Here is an 18,673-nt window from a genome sequence, read left to right on the forward strand (position 1 = left end):
AACCCCAAAGCCTGTCCTAAAGCCAGTTTGAAATGGGTCTAGATAATCGGCTTCATCCAAGACAGCTTGGAGCTGAAGGGCAACCGCCCTCTTGATCACCTTGCTCAAAAATGGCAGCAATGACACCGGCCTATAATTCCTCATATCCAGGGGGTCCAGGGAAGGTTTTTTCAGGAACGGCCTAACCGCCGCTTCCTTTAAACAAGATGGAACATGTCCTTCCCTGAAGGATGCACCGATGATATCCGTGAGGAATCTCATCAATGCATCCCCCCCCCCCGGACGGCCAGCCATGATGGGCAAGGGTCAAGAGGGCAAGTTGTCTTCCTCACCTTACCAAGCAGCTTGTCCACGTCATCAGTACTCAGTAGTGTTACACTAAATGTTCACATATACACACACAGCACATGAGTGTTATTATCATCATTTATCGATATAGAGTCATCGCTGTACATGACACTTTATAAGTAAGAATAACAAAACAATCCCCTGCCCTCAGGCTTACAATCTAATTAAGACATGACATGAAGGGAAGGGGGGTGGCATGGTAGGAGAGTATTAAGTCCAGCAGTTTTGGTCTTTTCTTTGCTCCCTTCTAGAACAGAACAGTGGCAGTTGGGATGGAGATAGTGCTTTTCATCTATGTCTGGGCCTGGTCATGATGGTGTGTATTCAAAGGGTCAAAATGCATCTGAACATGCACATGTTGTTGGTGTTGTGTGTCTTCTAGTAATTTCTGACGTATGGTTACCCTAATGCAAACCTATCATGGAGTTTTATGGGGATGAGAGTGTGTGACTCATCCAAGGTAACCCAATGGGTTTCCATGACTGAAACTGATCTCCAGTGTCATAGTCCAATGCTCAAACCACTACACTTGAACATCCATATCCTGTACTGCAGCCATTCACTCAAAACCACAAGGTTGCGAGTTCAAGACCAGCAAAAGGGCCCAAGCTCGACTCAGGCTTGCATCCTTCCGAGGTCGCTAAAATGAGTACCCAGACTGTTGGGGGCAAATTAGCTTACTTGCTGTTCACCGCTATGATCTTTGGAATAGCGGTATATAAATAAAACAAATTATTATTATTATTATTATTATTATTATTATTATTATTATTATTATATACCCCATTGCTATCGTTCCATTTTCTCTTGAGTATGCAACTCCTGAAACTTTTTGAAAAGACCAGAAGAAGAGGGAATGTTTCCCATTAGGTATGCAATCCCAGTGAATAGGAAAGTATATCAATGTAATAATTTCATGAATATATCATATCACCTTCCCATTTTACTGTCAACAATGCCAGCTGAAAGAAAAGGTGAAACGTTTGCTTTCAATTGGAATTGGTAAGCACTTCTGTTCTTCCCCTAATGTCTGGTAACCATCCCAAACAGTTACTAACAAAGGAGTCTTTTGGACAGCCTCTGTAAGCTTTCCCACACTACCTTCTTTCACTTTAGAACTGCTGAAGACCGAGCCTTTCATTTGTGGATGAAACCATAGTCTACAAAGAGACTTCCTATTTCTTATTTTAGAATATATAAGCCCTTGGCGGAAATCCAGTTATTTTGATGTCTCCAGATTGTTCTGTTACTGGTAGACTGTGGCTGGCAGTCAGGGGCATAACTAGACTGTCAGATGAATTACAAAACTCTTCAGTTAAATATGCATGGTGTACCACCCTGTGGCAAAATCCTGCTATTACATATGTGATGGGTTTTCCCCCCTCCTTAAAGAGGATGCAAAAACACGGAGAGGGGGGAGAGAATGAGTGAAGGAGGGATACCTACAATTTTCAAAATCAAAAGGAACCCTGGGTTATTTTTGGTATATCACAGCCACTGGAGAGAGGAACATATATATGCAAATCTGCAAAGCACAAATGTAACAAAACACACAAACAAAAAAGACGATCTCTACCTGACTTTTATATCATGCTTCACTGGATTGTCTCTAAATATTTTTGACAGGCCATGGCAGTTCTTTTTAGTTTGTGTTGCTTGTCTTTTCTCATCAAGTATGGTTTGGGCTTCCTCTTCCCCCATTTAATTTTCTGGAACACGGTTCGTCATCTGCTGGGACCCCTACTAATATCTTGCTCTCACAATGTTATCTGGCTGTTTGTCCTGCAGAAATCTTAGTGTGTGTATGTTTGTTCAGCTTGTGGAGTATTGTACGCTGCCCTAGGGCTTCCCTATCTGGGGGAAAACTGCACTCAAAGCATTTCTTCTCTTCCTTCCAGTAACAGCTGCATTAATGGTCATGCATTAATATGATTACAGCTTTTGGGATTCCAAAAGCACAGCACAGCCATCTTGCCATACAAAGTTATTATTGCTATGACACATGTGCAGTTGCTGATAAACCATTCAAGTCTGTGAGTAGTAGGAACATCTTTGTTGAACTTTTTTCATTCAGTTTCAAGGGGAGGGAAGGGGGTAATCTTCCTTTCAGAAAAGAAAGCCAGTTCAGAGGGCAGAAAGGAAAACTATGTTGATTTGAATGACAATATAAGAACCATGAAAGGATGGGAATAATTAGTTATTTCTTATGTAATTATTAGGTATGTATTTAAGGATTTATATCCTGCCTTTCTCCCAAAATGGGATTTAAAGCATCTGAATAATTCAGGAGATTTATGGGCAAGTTAAAAGTGGAGAAGGAGTTATCTTGATTTCAGAAAGAGCCAGTTCAGAAGGAAGAAAGGAAAACTGTGTTGATTTGAATGACAATTTAAAAACCAAGAAAAGATAGGGATCATTATTTCTTATTTATTTATTTATTTAAGGACTTATATCCTGCTTTTCTTCCAAAATGGGATTCAAGCCATCTGAACAATTAAGGAAATTTATAGGCAAGTTAAAAGCAGGGAGGGAGTTATCTTCATTTCAGGAAAAAAAAAACCAGTTTAGAGGGAAGAAAAGAAAATTGTATTGATTCGAATGGCCATTTCAAAATCAAGAAAAGATGGGGATCATTAGTTATTTCTCATGCAATTAAGGAAAGGTTTGGGCAAGTCGCACACTCTCAGACCCAGAGAACCTTTAAACAGAGGCTGGATGGCCATCTGTTGGGGGTGCTTTGATTGAGAGTTCCTGCATGGACTGGACCCTCGGGGTCTCTTCCAACTACGATTCTATGATTCTCTGAACTTCATGATATGCCTTAGGGTTGCCATAAGTCAGAAACAACTTGGAGGCACAAAACAACAAGTAATAGATGAAGGGCAATGGCGATAGCATTCAATTTAAAAAGAACACAGAAGAATCTTAATGGATCAGACTGCACAGCCAATTATTCCAGGATTCTGTAACCAGTTAAATATTCCATGAAGTCATAGCCTGTCATTACCTATTACAGCAAAGATTCTTGAGGCACTTGTAAAAAGTTTTATTTGGCATGATTGTTTTTCTTTATTTTATTTTACTTTCTTCCATTATGGGACCCGAGGGATGAGTACAACACTATGCGTTCAAACAAAATACAGTTAAAGTAATTGTTAACAGAAATGTTAAAAGCAACCAATCAATCATATATTTTTTTAAAAAAGCATTAATTTAAAACAGTTTTTTTAAAGCTATTGAAATAAAATGATGATGATGATGATAAAAATACAATGTATCACAGTTAAAAGGCCTTCTGCTACCAACAGTTCACACTCAACAACCTGGATAAATAGGCAGGTCTTCACCTGCTGGTGGAAAGAGACTGCAGAAGTTCTTTTAAGCTGCAGCTTTATCAATTTAGCAGTTCAACACCATTTTAAATGCCATGGCTCAGTGCTATAGAATTCTGAGATCTGACATATTTATTCAATCCCATTGTGGGAGAAAGATGGGATACAACTCCTTGAAATAAATAAATAAATAAATATTTAGCCTTCTTTGTTTGAGGTCTCTGATGGCTAAAAAACCCCTACAAATACTTTGAAAAATTCAACTGATAGTTTCTCGTTTTGTAATGGGGCTGCTATTCCGTCTGTTGGTTTTACTGATCATCTCTTAGGCAAATACTTTTTTAATAACTTTATGTCACCCACCCACTGATTTCAGTATCGGCTCACTATTTGTCCATAGATATTTGTTGACCTCATTCTTCAGAAATCACGAGTCCAGAAATTTAGGCATATGCATGCCAGCAATAGGAAGATTTTGTGTTTTTTAATGACTATTTTGATTACTTTATGAGAGAAAAAAAAGGAAAGAAATACTTAATTATTTTGGAATGACAGTTACTATAGTTGTAACTGATTACTATTAAATATAACTTTGCAAGCTCTGGGTGTACCCTGGGGACAGGAAAGTAAGTTATAAGTAGGACTACCAAATGTATTGGAAGGTTAAAGAGTTAACTGTCTTGTATTCTGTGCTTATTTTGCCACTGCTACCCTTGGCTGAATATGCCAAAAGTATAAACATCAGGGTAATCAGTGGATGGGTTTTATTTGTTTATGGGAGCTCTAGCAGATGGCAGGACAGATGTCATGGCAACATAATTTGGCTTTTCTCTTTGATTTTTAGTGGGTCTTGCGGTACGTGATTGCCTTTTGGCAGTGCCTTTTGCAGGTGTATGTTTTCAACAGGGCAACAGCAGCAGCAGCAACAAAACAACAAGAACAATGTACAAGATGAAATTTATTAACAGAAATTATATATGTCAGGCAGCGAGGCAAGGACACTGGATTTTTCCAGTTTGACCAGCCGGTAAAAACCATCTGCCAGTGTTTTATATATGTGCATAAACAACGTTTGCATTTCCTTTCCTGTGTCTGCGACTCTCTGTTAATAGCAGAAATCCCAAATCTGTTTTAAAGATGAGGTGTTGAGTGGAGAGCTTTTATTTGTCCTTTATCTTGTTAATCAAATTATGAAATATTTTAAAATGTGTGTTGCATTTTATAAAATAAAGACAAAAGAGCCAGGTCTGCCTGTGAACTTTTGTGTGGATTAATTTGCAAAGAAAGCTTCCTTAGGGTGGATTAGGTTAGGTGTGTAGCTATGAGTAGAGGTTATTTTGCCCCCCTCAAAATATGAATGATGCCCCCCAATGCAATTTTCCATCTGTTCTCAAATTTCTAGGACTGCAATGACTTAAAAGTTCACTTGAGCATTTACAAAGACCCTTTAGGCATCCAAAGAAAAGGGGCAGGCAACATCGCCAAGAGAATGCAAAAAGAGAAAAGACAAGGGCCCTGGTTGTGAATGATTATCAATATCTCACTCTCTACAATCCTAAAAAAAAAATAGAGGCTGAATATTTCATGGGGTTAAGATACTTACTTGAGGGGCAATGCTATTTCTCCACCAACCCAGTATACTTTATTCTGAATTGGAGCAGCTTTTCAGGATCTCATGCAGAGAAGATTCTGTCACCTGCCTGACCTTATTAATTGCAAATAGCAGGGACTGAAGCTAGGCCACTCTCTGTGCAAAGCACATCTTCCACAGCTGAATTATGTTCCCTCATACACTATAGCTCTTGTAGCAAGCTGGCTTAGTGACAGAGCAAAAACTTGGAAAATGTTTTGTTTTGGACTGGAACTCCCAGAATCTTCTCTCCACTGGCTGGAAGATTCTGGAAATTTTAGCGCAAAAAGGTTAAACTCTAGGCTCTGGTGTGACTTGAATTGTGATTTTTTTTTAAAAATCCACAGTTCACATTCTATCTAATCCATGCAGTCATTGAGTGGTTTAAGAAAGCCAAAGATGATGCCAAAATCAGAGCAGAAGTTCTAACCTATATATAGGAGTATTGAGATAATATACCTGAATGTCTTTGGATTCTCTGGGGTATTATGGTGTATAATCAGCAAATACTACAATGCATCATTAAACTTGACCATCTATAGCATTTCTTTTCCATATTTTGTCAGAATACACATCATCAAAACCAGTAAACCTCAAACAATAAGGGTATGCCAGTCAAAAATACACTTCATGTGTTTCTCTGATTTTTGGGCTACATATCCTACTGCAGTTAGAAAGTTCTTGCAAAGGAGAAAGAAACAGTGGAGCTGTGGTCTTCAAGTTGCTCATAAGTATCTTGAGTTTCCAACTTATGGAGACACAACAGTCTTTGCTTTGTGAAAATGGATCAGAAAACAAATAATAATGATAATAATAATCAAAGATCTTTATGAATTCACCCTAGATGATGAAAAACATGAGATAGTCAGAGTATCCATATCATGGCTCAAACACTGATCAACTTAGAGACTGCAGTCAAGATATTAGAAGTCTAGGAATGGGAATCTATGAAAGAATTTGGCAATATCCTACAATGTAAATATATAACACAGAACACTAAAGTTAGGATCATCCAAGCCATGTGTGGATGTGAAAACAGTGAAGAAAGTTGATAGAAAGAAAACTGATTCTTTTTAGAGTAAAGATAGGAGGAAGAAATACCAACAATCTAAGATATGTAGATGACACTGTACTGTTAACAGAAAGCATCATAGACTTAGAACAATTACAAAGGAAGGTCAAAGACGAAAGTACAAAGGCAGGCTTGATACTGAACATAAAGAAAGCAAAAATAATGGCCACAGAGGATCTACATAGATTCAATCTAGACAATGAGGAAATTGAAATAGTTAAATAATTTCCATATCTAGAATCAAACATTGAATGATCTAAGCCATTATAATCCCCATTGCCATGTACATCTGTACATGAGAGAGCTAGACAGTGAAGAAAGCAGATAAGAAGAAAATCATCTCATTTGAGATGTGGTGCTGGAGAAGAGTGCTGAGGATACTGTGGACAGTCAAAATGACAAATAAATCATTCCTAGCACAGATCATGTCTGAACTTTCCCTGAAAGCCAGGATGATTAGATTGAGGCTGTTATACTTTGGCCACATTGTGAGAAGACATGACTCACTAGAAAAGTCTATGGAGATTATCACATGGGAGGCAAGTGTCCTCCTCCCATCATGAAATCGTCATTAAATCATGTTAATTGTGCGATCAGGGGGAAGATTATCACACACACCCCGTCTTGTTCTGTACACATTAATGGATGCACCATTTGATATTAATGGAAACTCCTGTTAACATCAAATGACAGGTCTATTACTGTTTACGGATGGGACAAGAACGGGATAAGTGCACCGGGGTGTGATCATCTTCCCCCCAATCATGTAATTAACATGATTTAATGATGATTTAATGATGGGAGGAGGATGCTTGCCTCTTCCATGTGATAATCTCCTATGATGCTAGGAAAGGTGAAAAGCAGGAGAGAGACAGGAAAAATGTATGCCAGGTGGCTAGACTCAATCAGGGAAGCCATGGGCCTGAATCTAAAGGGTTCAGGCAGATCAGTGGAGGACATGAGGTCTTGGAGATCTCTCATCCACAGGGTATCCATAAATTGAAGTTGACTCAATGGTAGTTAACAACATTAGTGATTCATTTCTCCATTTTCTATCATCCACAGGATAAGTTTTCTGAAAACTTCCCAAAAAAATATTGGTAATTCCCTCCATTTCTCAGATCCTCAGAGAAGATTGCCCTCCGGTGATGTTTGATCAAGTCATTTCCTTCCTTTACTTTGTTACCTTCCCAGTGTAGAAATGATAGTAAAACTATTATTGCTTGCCCGGGAGCCTGTGCCTCTGCTTAATGAGCAGCAGATTATTAAACATTTATTCCAGTTGTTTGGAGCAGAAACTTCTTCTCCAATTCTATTTAGCTTTCTAGTCTCCTTGGAATAGTGAGCTGAAAGTGGGAGGAAGGATTCATTTGTAGTGCACATTCCTTAATATGATCAATGTTCCATGTCTTTCCAGACAAATCACAAAAGCTGCTACATCAACAAATAAGTTTTCAGAAACTGAAGATTTAAAGTCATTATGTTGCTATAGGTACATGAAATATATTGACTGAGAAGCCTCACCACAACTACTTCTGACAATGTCACCCCCCAAAAGCCTACTGCTCTAGTCTGGAAGCACCTCATCAAAGGAGTTTCTGAGGCACATCAGAGCTATGGGACACATTAAGTAAGCAGCAGGAGAAACCCTTCAGGGTCCAGTCTCAACCTATTGTCTCAAACTACCCCATAATCAAGAGATAATTCAGATTTTACCATAAAATACACACTTGTTGTTGTTCCATGCATTCAAAGTAATTTCCATCTTATGATGAACCTAAGGCAAATTTATCACAGGATTGTTTGGCAAGATTTTTTCAGAGGTGGGTTGCCATTGACTTCCTCCGAGGTTGAGAGACTATGACTTGACTAAAGTCACCCAGTGGGTTTCTGTGGCTGAGTGGGGATTCAAATCCTGGTCTCCAGAGTCCTAGTCTAACACTCAAAACACTACACTACACCATGCTTGCTCTTATACAGTGTGCCTGCGTCATACACAGGCGTGCCTTATGCGGCTTCCAGAATACACTGAAAGTGGCACTGGAAGAATCGGTGCCACACCCCGGAAAGAGTAATGGGGTGTGTGCCTGTGGTGCACATGCTGTTGCAAAAACGAGCCCCATTGGCTTTAATGGGGTTCGAGTATAGGTGGAATTTCCCTTATGCAGGGGAGGGGTGTTCAGAACAGACCCCCAATGTAAGGGAAGGGATTAGTGTATACACTTATATATACATTTCCCCAGAAATACACATTTGCCTCAGATGTTGCTGTCAAATAACCACAGTACAACATGTTGGAAGTAAGGCCACAACTTTATTTGCAAACAATTGGTAGGGTTGGCACAAAGCATAAGGTCAAGATCTGTGCAATCAAACCACCCGATGTAATCTGATTATCCAAACCAGGCACTCACCCGGTGCTTGGGATGACCTAGGGGCTAAGGAACACAACTTGACCGCAAACCTTGTCTTGCATTCACCAATTCACAAAGCCCCTAGTCACCGGGAGGCGCTCCTGCATTCTGGCCCCCGCAATGGCCAAACGCCTGCCCTATTCACCCCCGGGTACCTATTGACTCCCAAACCAGAGCTCCATAGCCCTGGTACCACAACGTCCAGATCCTGGCCTATGCTGCCGCCAAGTTGTGACTAAAAGCCACTTAACAACAGCGGTGGGCGGGCGGGAGAAGCACCAAGACTTGCTCCCTTCCACAGCTTGGCTCCGCTCTGCTCGAAGCCAAGCAACCGACTGAGGGAAAGGGCCAGCAACATGGCCTTATATAGGCCTAGGCCCCTCCCTCCCTGTGTGCTGTGTGGGGCCCCGCCTCCAAGGCCCAGCCCATCAATGGGCAGCCTTGGAGGACCGGAAGCCCCACACCAACGAAACCGTCTCCCAGAGCATCGCGGAGTGGAAGGGCCGCCCCTTCCACCCCTGCGCACCAATAGGGAGCCGGGCGAGCCCCAGAGCACTCTGGGGCTTGTAGTCCAGCTGCGTCTAGCGGCAAAACAGTCTGCCCAGCGAGGCGGGCGACCGTTGCTTTATGCTAATTAATCTCAAAGACACATTTATGTGTGCAATTTTGTATGTTTGTTTGAGCTGAGAACTTGTTATAAAATTCCCAAAAGTGTGAAAACCACAGGAGTACTGTCCTCCAATCCATATATTAGTCTGGAAAGTGTGAATCAAGTCATCTTACTTTAAAGGCAGACCAAACTCACCCGCCTCTTTAGTATCCCTACTTATTGTAACACAATCTGTAGTCTAGTTTGTCTTTTTAGTCAAATCAAATCTGAACTCTCCTTAGAAGCCAAAATGACTAAGCTATTGTACTGTAATGAGGCTATTGTATTTTGGGCAGATTGTGAGAGAACCCTGAATAATTGGGAAATATTGTAACCACCTTACAGGGGGTCACATTACGGGTGGATTAACCTAACCAAGGAAGCCATGGCCCAGAGGTTACAAGTCCTTAGCAGGGCTGTTAATAACAGGGTGACCTGGCAGTTTCTCATTCACCAGATTGCCTTAAGTCACAGCAATTAACAGCAACAAAGGCAACAAAAACAGGAATTTGTAAAGACTTGGGAGGGCTTTGCTGCATTACTTTAGTGCATCACTTTGGGGCATTAAGTTTAATGTAATGTTATGGGAAAGAATTTCATTGGATTTGAAAGGATTGATGAAAATAACCTTCCCACCCCTTCTGAGACTCATCCCAAGAAAAAATGCCCTCTCAATGAATCTTTTAGTTCATTTCGGAGGCAAGAGGGATGTACAAAATCTTGCACCTATTTTTTAAAAAAATGAATAGTTAAAAAATGGGGGGAAATGCACAAACATGTTTTAGTCACTGTACAAAAAGTACAGATTGTGATTACATCAAGGAAATTATATTATTAAATGTGCACCTTAGGGAAAATGTGTAAAATGCATAAGAATTTCAATGCAGGGAGAAGGACAAAATCTTGCTTTTGGGTTTGAAATATGAATAGGAAGAAAATGTGGGTGGGATTTAGGGAGAAAATGCAGCTATACCAAGAATTAGAAATGTTCACATCCATAATCACATGTTTTACAGATCGGGTGTAACAGATTTCTGATATGGCTCTTGGTGATCGCAGTGGGTTGTCTAACACAAGAAAATCCAATGTGAACCTTACTTGTCATTTTCTTTCTTCTACCTTTGCAGAGGCAACCGTTTTAAGCTATGATGGAAGCATGTTTATGAAAATACAGCTCCCTGTGGTGATGCATACAGAGGCAGAAGATGTGTCCTTACGGTTCAGATCTCAGCGAGCTTATGGCATTTTAATGGCCACAACATCGAGGGAATCTGCTGACACACTCCGTTTAGAGCTGGATGCAGGACGTGTTAAGCTAACAGTCAACCTAGGTAACAGTCCTCCCCAGCTCCCACCCTAAAATTAACATCTCAAACATCCTTTCTTGTCTTTGCCTGCAAACATCTATTCAACAGCCTGTTTGCCACTGAAAAGAAACTGATATATATATATATGTGCAACTTGAGTGCATATATATATGTACATGTAATATGCATAGTGATGTATTTATTTTAATTTCATGTTTATCTTTGCACACCCCACCATAACCCACTACAATTAATTTTGAACTACAGTCTGTTCTAAATAGAGAAGACCAGATGTCAGTGGCATTAGTGGGGAACCTGGATTTTCAACCTGGATTTTCATAATTCATACCCAGCAAACAGCATTTAGACATAGATTCTGGTTGGTTAGATCCTTCAGCATAACAGACAACAGATGCCCTACAATTTTTTTTACTGCTGGGAAAGCTCTGCTGATATATTTGCATTGTGTGTACATATCCAATTGCTAAATCTAATTGATATTTCCAACTAGAATAGATCGTCACAGAATCATAGAGTTGAGAGAGACCACAAGGGTCGCCCAGTCAAACCCCCTGCCAGGCAGGAAGACATAATCAAAGTACTCCTGACCGATAGCCATCTAGTGTCTGTTTAAAAATATCCAAAGAAGGAGACCCCACCACTCTCATATTCAACTGCCGAACAGCTGTTACTGTCAGGAAGTTCTTCCTAAATTTTAGGTGGAATCTCCTTTCCTGTAGTTTAAATCTATTGCTCTGTGTTCTTGTCTCTGGGATAGCAGGACACAAGCTTGCTCCATCCTGAATATGATATCCTTTCAAATATTTAAACATGGCAATCATGCCACCTCTTCAGCTCCTCTTCTCCAGTCTAAGTATACTGGGCTCCCTAAGCTACTCCTAATAGAGCATGTTTTCCAGACCTTTTACCATTTTTAGTTGTTCTCCTTTTTGAACTGTGATGCCCAGAACTGGACTCGGTATTCTAGGTGAGGTTTGACCAAAGCAGAATAGAGTGATACTATTACTTTCCTCAAGCTAAACACTATACTCCTATTGATGCAACCTAGAATCACATTGATTTTTTTAGCTGCTGCATTACACTGTTGCCTCATATTCAGCCAGTGGTCTACTAAAACTCCAAGATCCCTGTCACATGTGCTTTTTTCAAGTCAAGTGCCACCCATCCTATATCTGTGTTTTGTTTTTGTTTTTTCTCACTAAGTGTTTTACCTTGCATTTCTCCATGCTGAAATTCATTTTGATAGTTTTGGCCCTGCTCTCTAATCTTCTAGGGTCATTTTGAATTCTGATGCTGTCCTCTGGCATATGGGCTACCCTTGTAAACTTGCTCTTATCTCCAAATTCAATACGTATGCCCCCTATTACATCATCCAAGATATTTATAAAAATGTTAAATAATTGTGGGATACCACAAATCCATTAAATCAATAGGATTCACACAAATGGTTTACACAAGTCTTGCCTTATCTATCTACAGTTGATGGGTTTACTCTAGATGGAATTAGCATTTGGACTTAGGGCAAAACTCTCATGTAGCATACGGTCAAGATTTTAGAGAATATGCTCTGGTGATATGTTAAGAGATGGCCAAAACATCAGTCACCCAGAAGAATAGATATACATACAGTACTTGCTTATTTCTTTCTCACAAGCAAGAATGAAGAATTGCCCTAGCGTTCATCTCTCTGAATAAGGTTATGATACTTTTTTGGACATTTTCCAATACTTTTTCACATATGTGGACGTCCTATGACCATTTTTGGTCTAAAACATTGCAAAAAATATTTCTAGGGCAGAAGAGTGTATTTTTTCAGCACATATACTAAAGTGAGGTGGGTTTCATTAGTTTTTGTGTGAGTGCATTTTCAGAAAAGTCACAAAATCCCCCCCCCATCACATCAATTGATTGTTGTTATTTTTAATGGAATGTCAAGTGTTGAGACATCTGTTCTTATCAATGACAGGAAAATTGGCTAGTATTGTTTACATTGCTATGGAAGAGACAAATGTCATCATTGCAATGCTTTTCTTTTCATGGAAGTGGAGCTGTTTTGATTTTTTAAATCTAAAATTCTACAGCTTCCATTAGTACATTGCACAAGTAAACTATGTTTTTTCTCCCTTGTGAACTTCCTCCTGCAAATGTATCATCAAAAAAAGTTCCATTAAAACTAACTTTTCTATCCAGTTGCAATGTCCTGTGTAATTTTCACCCAAGACATTAGTATGGAGACAATATGTGCAAACTACTGTCTTAAAAAAATTAGGTAACAATAATTTTGGCTTCTTTTTGGTCTTCTCTATATAGCAGTCTGACAATATATACCCGTCTTTCACCTCTCTTCATTCTCTTTCTCTTCAAGAAACACAAGCCATGGTGCTATTGTGTGTGTACATGTGTGTGTGTGTGTGTGTCACAACTAACACAACCCTTCAATGCCCAAAGTCTGCGGCCCTCAGCAAACAGCCCTGTGAACACAAACTGCATAAGCTCTTCTACAGAAATGAAATCATGCTTTCCTAGGTTTTTATACCATTTAGAAATGATCAATTGCTGCTCTGTTCATTCAGGAATGTAATGCAGGTTTGCTGGAATGACTTCCTTTTGTGAGATTATTTTCTAGACCTTTTGTACAGCATTTTTAAAAACTAGCTCCGAGGTGATTTTACTTTCAGATTGCAAAAGGTAGTGGGGGCAGACTGATGTATTCAAAACCCATTTTTGAGGAAAGCTAGGTCATTGAATTTTGATGATGTTAATTAGATTTTGCAGAAGGGAATTTATACATATCAAACAGGAAAACTCTTCTTTAGCCTCTTTAGCTTCACACAGAGCCCTCTAGTGTAAATTGGGAGCTAAAACAAGTTTCAGTTGGCAAAATGGAAGCAAGGTAGGACCCAGGAGAGGGCTCTTCCAAGCAAGCTTTCTGTAGAAAGAGGCATGTAGGTAATGTTCCCTGGCTGTTTGCAACCACTTTTCTGATGCGGTTGACGACACATGACAAACTCAGCTACATGGAAACAAAATCTAGGTCATTTTCTTTAAGAAAAAAAACACATCTATATTTATATATCTGTCTCCCCAAGGGTATTACAAAAGAATAATAATTTTAAACCATTCTGATCACCAGAGAACAATATTTTGGTCCACTCTTCCAAAAATGTAGTGCAAATAAAACATTGTCTTACAAGCAAAGCAGCAAAATACTGCCTCTTGTTTTAAGAAGGCTTATTCTCCATGGATCTGCCCCCCCCCCAAAAAAAAAGAGAGATAAAAGAAGTAGTTCCTTTTACAAGAGGCAAAAGGCAAGATTTGGTTTGCTATAAATAAGTATTTCTAGATGAGATGGTAGAATCATGTTCTGACTGTTTACTGATTGATTTAAACAGAGTCAAAGGTATTCTTATGACTAAGAGGCAATCTACTAATGTTAAAATTTCATATAATGTTTTCAGCTTTTCAAATTGTTTCTTCCTTTGAAGTATTAACTGTGATCCAGAACATGTGATTTTAGGCTTGGTTTGCCCTATTCCCCATTGTGACGGAGCACTTTTTTGGTATTAAAAATGGAAAAGATTGAACTGTTCTTTCATATATGGGGGAGGATGTTGCAGCCAGCTTAAATCCAGCATCTGGGACAGTTCCGCCAAGCCTTTTTATCCCCCACTTAGATTTGTCACCATGTAGCTTTGTTTGAAATTGGCCATATTTTTTTTTACCCCTATTCTATCACTTCTATTTATAAAGTCTTCTCACCCTGTATCTGCGTTCTATGGCAATATGGAAAGAACCTGAACACACAGTGGCCATGTTTGCATGTGTCTGTCCCCGGAAGGGTGGAATGTGACTTTACTGGATGTCTGCAGCTATTACTTTGAAGGATAAATTTTCATTTCTCATCTATTCTTCCCCATCTAGACTGTATCAGGATTAACTGTAATTCCAGTAAGTGCCTATTCAAAATTTTTAAACTTATTGTTCCTGCATTATGCAGTTGTTACAAACTTTAAATTAAAATGTGGTGCATATCACTTTTGCATAGTTAAATGACTTACCTTTGAAAAGAGCAAATTACATGGGTGCAAAAAGAAACCATCGCAAAAAGCTTCACATATTTGAGAGTTGCCTTGATTTTTTTCCCCTCAGTCTAAAATAGAAATTTAAGAATTTCCAAGGAAAACAGCATAATTTCTAAGGAAGCGGAATAATTTCAATAAGGGTTGAAAAAAGTATCAGTGAATTCCTAAGGCATTTTGTAGAAATTTCTTAAAGCAGCCTTGAATATACTAGGGCAAGCCATAATATAAATACAGTGTGCCTGCATCATACGCGGACGTACTATACACGGCTTTCAGCAAATAATAATAATAATAATAATAATAATAATAATAATAATAATTGAGTTTATTTATATCTTCCCACCTCTCCCAATTGGATTGAGGCGGGATCACACCTTTCTCCCTCTACCACTGGACAGGAAGTATTTTTAAAAAGAAAATACACGACCCCAGTGTGGGGGGTGGAGGTGCAGGGGTGCAAACCGCAACAGTTGACACCCAGAGGGGAGGTGACACTTATTTGGCCTGTCCTCCCATTTTTGATGCAGAAGGGCTGGTTGCTCCATTCCAGAGTTTACTCCCAGGGAAGAAAGTCCTGAGCCAAAGGAGCTGAGGAGTGAACCCACACCCTTCCCACACCGGGTGACACCATAGTTAGTGGTGCCACTACTTGACCTTTTGCAAATACAAATGCAACACACAGGTTTATCAGATTTATCTTGTCACTGATGTTTGCAGAAGTGCTGTTTCTCTAAGTGCTCTTGTTAATTAAATGGAGTAAGGCAGATTAGAAATAAACAATAAGACAAACTCTAAATAGGGATGGAGATAATTGCTTTACAGCTTCATAGAAACTCCAAATTATTATCATGCCTGCTGTACTGTATATACTCATGTATAAGTCTAGAAATTTTTCTCCAAAAATTGACCCCCAAAAAGCTGGGTCGGCTTATTCATGGGTCAATGTAAGTATTATAGTGTACATTGTACTCTTACCTTTCTCTGAGTAAAGTGGCAAAAGGTAAGAGTTTAGTTCATTCTGGGAGCACCCAAAGGAAGCACCAAACCCCTCAACACCCCTCAATCCCCATAATGCTGCTTCTGGCCTTTTTAAATGCTTGGGTGGGGAAATGGCAGTGGTGGCACCTCTTTGGTGCTTCCCTTCAAAGGAGTGCCAAGAGGAATCCCATGCCATTGAGCCCTTGCAGTTAAAGTGGTGTCAAACTGGAATATTTCAACAGTGCCATTGCAGCCTAGATGAGCTAAATACCTGGCAATAAAAATTAAAGCACAAATAAAAATCATCACATTGAAACCATTTTTTTTTCTTTTAAAAAAAATATAAAATTATTGGAAAGCATAACAAAGTAGAGCACACACACCCTGTAAAAAGTCTCCCTGCAAGCAGTTACTCATAAAAGCTTGCGTGAACAAAAAAGTCTTTGCCTGCCAGTGAAGGGGAAGCAGAGAGGTGGGAGCAACCACTGAGGAGGCCCTGTCCCTTGTCTTTCTCAGATGGGTTGTGATGGTGGCAGGACAGAGAGAAAGCCCTCCACTAAAGACCTTAAAACTCTGGCAGGTTTGCATTATTCTTTCATTTTTGTAATCCTCTCAAACAAAAAGTTTAGTGCTAGTTCCAAATGCATTTTGCCAGATACATGTTGTTCAGTAATGAAAGAGGATATTCAGGTAACTTTTTGTGGTGTTTTCTTCTGCACTAATCATGTAAAAGCTTTCAGAGTTTTTTAAAACTGTTATTGCATTAGCTTAACTTGTGAACTGGTGATAAATGTTTAACCTTTCTGATATTATTTGAATTAAGATGCTATGTTCTGAAAGAGGATTGTGGACTGTGATTTTATTTTGAGTCTCTGGATCTCCCAAACTTTCTATAGTAAGTACAATAGCTTCTAGTTTTCCTTTTGGTGGGAGGGATGTTAAGTGGTCACCAATGTTACTGGACAAAATCAGTTGACATACATCACTATTAAACCAAATGAAGGGGGACATGACTGAATGAAAGCTAAGCACTTCTAATTCCTATCTCTTTTGGCAAAAATAAATGTTAATTTAATTTTCCTGCTGAAGATAAAGGGAATTGAAGTGGTTAACTTGGAGGAGGGAAGGTTATGCGCCAGCTATAACTACTATTCCATTTGACTTGCAGTTCAGTGTCAACCATTGTGTTTGGTGCAATGGAATGGGTTACTGTCAAAAACACCATTCTAAAAATTACTCTGATTTATTTTTATTTGGGTTTTTTGTTTTTGTTTTTTGCTTCTGGGAATTACAAATGTTTGTATGTATTTCATCCAGTTTTTCTTTGTGAGTAAACAGAGAGCTATCACTCTTTTAATGTGAAGTAGAAGGCTTTCACGGCCAGCATCCATAGTTTTTAATGGGTTTTTTTTTTTGCTATGTGGCCATGTTCTAGAAGAGTTTATTCCTGGCATTTCGCCAGCCACAGATGCTGGCAAAACATCAGGAATGAACTCTTCTAGAACATGGCCACATAGCCCAAAAAACTATTACTCTTTTAATATGCCACCCCTAAAATGGAAAATAAAGAAGGAAATAGGTAACTGGAGGTGAGGATGAAATTTTAAATTCAGGGGCTAATTTCAATGGTTTTTATAGAACTTTTCTTGCAACTGCAAAAGCACTTCTATGGACATATAACAGTTATCTTAGGAACAATAGAAATGTGGAATATGTCACAAATGCAATAAGCAACTTTGACCATTGTTGAAGAGTGCATTTGTTCTCTGCTGCTAATTGCAGATGCTGCTTTCTTTGCAACTAATTGCAGAGAAAATGTCTTACATTTCCCATAAGAGGTTTCAAATCCCTTCCTACAAGCAAGGAACTATTCTGAAGACAAAGCAAGAAGTACCACCAATGTATACATTTTCATGTATGAGCTGTAAATAGTTATGACCCTTTCTTGTTCAAGCAACCTGCCAGCAGTATAAATCAAACCATTCATCTGTAGAATCAGAATGCCTGTGAATTGTGAACTGGCCAGGAGAGGAAACTGCAGGCTTAAATGTAATTAGCAGATCTCAAATTAGCAACGAATATTTTGTAAATGTTTTGACTGTTCTAAGCATATCAGTAAATACCTGAAATCCATTTTGATGCAGTAGAATTCTGAGGAACAAGTTTGTTTCAACTCTACAGTGAATTTTATATGAGTTTTCTGTTTTCTTCTCTGCTATGAAGAAGCATTTTGATTCTATATTTCAGTTAAGTACTTAGGAGTGGACTCTCAATATCTGTGGGCATGCCATCCACAGATCTGAGTATCTGCAGATAGCAAATTCTGTTGCTTTCAATGGGGGGCGCATGTATGGCTGTATGCACATTATGCCCACAACTGAGGACAATCGGACTCAAGGTCCCATGTTTTTCCTTATCCATGTGGTGGAGTCTGGAATGGATCTCCCATGGATACAAAGGGCGAATTGTCAAGTGAATGCCATAGAATTTAAGGAACCAGGCCCCTTTCTTAGCAGAGCATTATTGCACTGTGGTTTGAGATTAAGTACCATTGCCTCATCCCATAGGACTGCTGATCTGTGTAGTGCAAGGAAAGGCATTTAGAATTCTGAGCCAAAACAAAGCTCAGATTAAGTAAAGACGACTAGTTGCAATAATCAGCTATATGAAGCTCTTCCACACTGCAGAAATGAAGCAGTTTGACACCATTTTAAATTGTCATGCATCCATCCTGTGGAATCCTGGAATTTTTAGTTTGGTGAGATATTCAGCCTGATCTGTCAGAGAGATATGGTGCACAACCAAACTCCAGAAACAAAACAGTTTGACATCATTTTAAC

General features: G+C 39.2%; 1 protein-coding gene across 32 annotated transcripts in view; it reads left to right on the forward strand.

Moving 5' to 3' along the window:
• Window positions 1-18,673, forward strand: part of NRXN1 (neurexin 1) — a 1,287,750-nt gene that overhangs the window by 574,462 nt on the left and 694,615 nt on the right. For 23 of the 32 annotated variants that reach the window (XM_042451209.1, XM_042451219.1, XM_042451228.1 and 20 more), the window contains 2 exons: window positions 10,573-10,776; window positions 14,695-14,721. In XM_042451209.1, the coding sequence (XP_042307143.1) occupies window positions 10,573-10,776; window positions 14,695-14,721 (231 nt within the window). The remainder of the gene's footprint in view (window positions 1-10,572; window positions 10,777-14,694; window positions 14,722-18,673) is intronic. The other 9 variants (XM_042451256.1, XM_042451404.1, XM_042451367.1 and 6 more) reach the window with 1 other exon arrangement.

This window comes from Sceloporus undulatus, chromosome 1, assembly GCF_019175285.1.
Source record: "Sceloporus undulatus isolate JIND9_A2432 ecotype Alabama chromosome 1, SceUnd_v1.1, whole genome shotgun sequence".
In the NCBI taxonomy this organism is placed as follows: Eukaryota; Metazoa; Chordata; class Lepidosauria; order Squamata; family Phrynosomatidae; genus Sceloporus; species Sceloporus undulatus.